Genomic DNA, 1521 nt, shown 5'->3' with positions numbered 1-1521 from the left:
TAGTTATTGACCTTTCTTTTCAATAATTCTTTTTCTATTTTTTTTAGAAGATTGTTGAGAAAAGTATTGAAATATTACTATTAATAAATAGTACTTTCTTTTCTTTTAGGGAAGTCGTAAACGGATTTCCACTCAACCTATTTCAGATGAAGACAAATTTACTGCTCAACTAAAACCACAACAACCGTTGAACATCGCTGTTTTGAATGGAAATATCGAAACCGTTCTGGAGCTTTTGAAGTCAGGAGCAAACCCAGAAGAAAAAGATGGTTTCTTTGGAAAAAGTGGAATGCATTGGGCTGCCAAGGCGGACAATATTGCAGTTTTGGAACTCTACAGAGGACGTGGCTTAGACTTGTCTGTCAGAGATAACTTAAATTGGACTCCACTTCACATTGCCGCTGAATGCTGTCGTTACAGAAGTGTTATCTGGCTTCTCAACAACGGTGTTGACATTGATTCAGAGGATTGTTTCATGCATACACCACTATTTAAAGCTGTTAACAAAGGTCACATCGGAGTTGCAAAGCTCCTTTTTGAACGAGGTGCAGATTTAAAACATACTGAGGGCTGGGGAAAAAATCTTTTGCATTGTGCAAATACATTGCCTTTGTTAGAATGGTTGGTTGAAAACAAACTTGACATAAATGCAAAAGATGATTGGGGCAGAACTCCATTGCACGATGCAGTTAAGTCATCTAGTCTTGAAAAAGCCATCTTCCTTTTGGAAAAAGGAGCGGACATCGATGCTAAAGATCGCAAAGGGCGCACTCCGCTCTACGAAGCTGCCAAAAGTGGAAAAATCGAATTAGTCAGGCTGTTCCTAAAGTGGGGTGCGGATAGCAAGAGTATTTTTAAGGATGGATCAAGTCCTAAGGAAGTTACTAACAACATAAAAATCAAAACATTACTTCCGCTTAAGGAAGATCGACATCTTAAGAATGGTGTATCATCTTTCGACAAAATAAATAAATAGTTAATGATAAATATTACTGTCATAAGGTGTTATGATTCTCGTATATATTTTCCCCTATATCACTCCCATTCCTTTTATCGTTCTTCTAATTGTGTCCTTCAAACTTCTAGGATAAGTGATGGTTCTACTTGAAGGTAGTATTCTTAACAATTTAAAAATATTAACTTTTTTTTGTAATTTTTGCATTTAAATTTAAACTTGTTTAATCGTAATATTGTAGTGAAAAGACATTAAGATTACCGAAATTTCGTACAGTTTAATACATTGTCACGATTTAGTAATAATTACACCCTCATTAAGATTTTAAAATTAGTTCTGATCTGATATAAAACTCCATAAGGCTTGATTTAGTAAAAATTTATTATTGGTTTGATGATTTTATTTATTTGTTCACATTGTACGTCATCATCACAACTACAGCTACAGTAGGAGCCTCCTGAGAAACCAAATAAACAGATTTTGTTGATAAACTGCCTTGTTGATGAACATTTATAACCCTCAATGTTAGTCGACGATAAATGGATATAATTTGATATATAATCGAC

General features: G+C 34.4%; 2 protein-coding genes across 6 annotated transcripts in view; one reads left to right on the top strand and one right to left on the bottom strand.

Moving 5' to 3' along the window:
• LOC106692811 (putative ankyrin repeat protein RF_0381) overlaps window positions 1-987 on the top strand; it is an 11726-nt gene extending 10739 nt beyond the window's left edge. For all 4 annotated transcript variants that reach the window (XM_014439006.2, XM_014439019.2, XM_024363448.2 and 1 more), the window contains one exon: window positions 110-987. In XM_014439006.2, the coding sequence (XP_014294492.1) occupies window positions 110-976 (867 nt within the window). In that variant the 3' untranslated portion in view covers window positions 977-987. The remainder of the gene's footprint in view (window positions 1-109) is intronic.
• Window positions 1-1521, bottom strand: part of LOC106692831 (transcriptional repressor scratch 2-like) — a 253511-nt gene that overhangs the window by 138976 nt on the left and 113014 nt on the right. The gene's annotated exons all lie outside the window — the stretch shown is intronic.

The sequence above is a fragment of the Halyomorpha halys genome, unplaced genomic scaffold (genome assembly GCF_000696795.3).
Source record: "Halyomorpha halys isolate HHAL.00 unplaced genomic scaffold, Hhal_1.1 Scaffold6.1, whole genome shotgun sequence".
Lineage (NCBI taxonomy): Eukaryota > Metazoa > Arthropoda > Insecta > Hemiptera > Pentatomidae > Halyomorpha > Halyomorpha halys.
The sequence above is the reverse complement of the archived record's forward strand: the minus strand, read 5'-3'. Positions and strand labels throughout refer to the sequence as shown.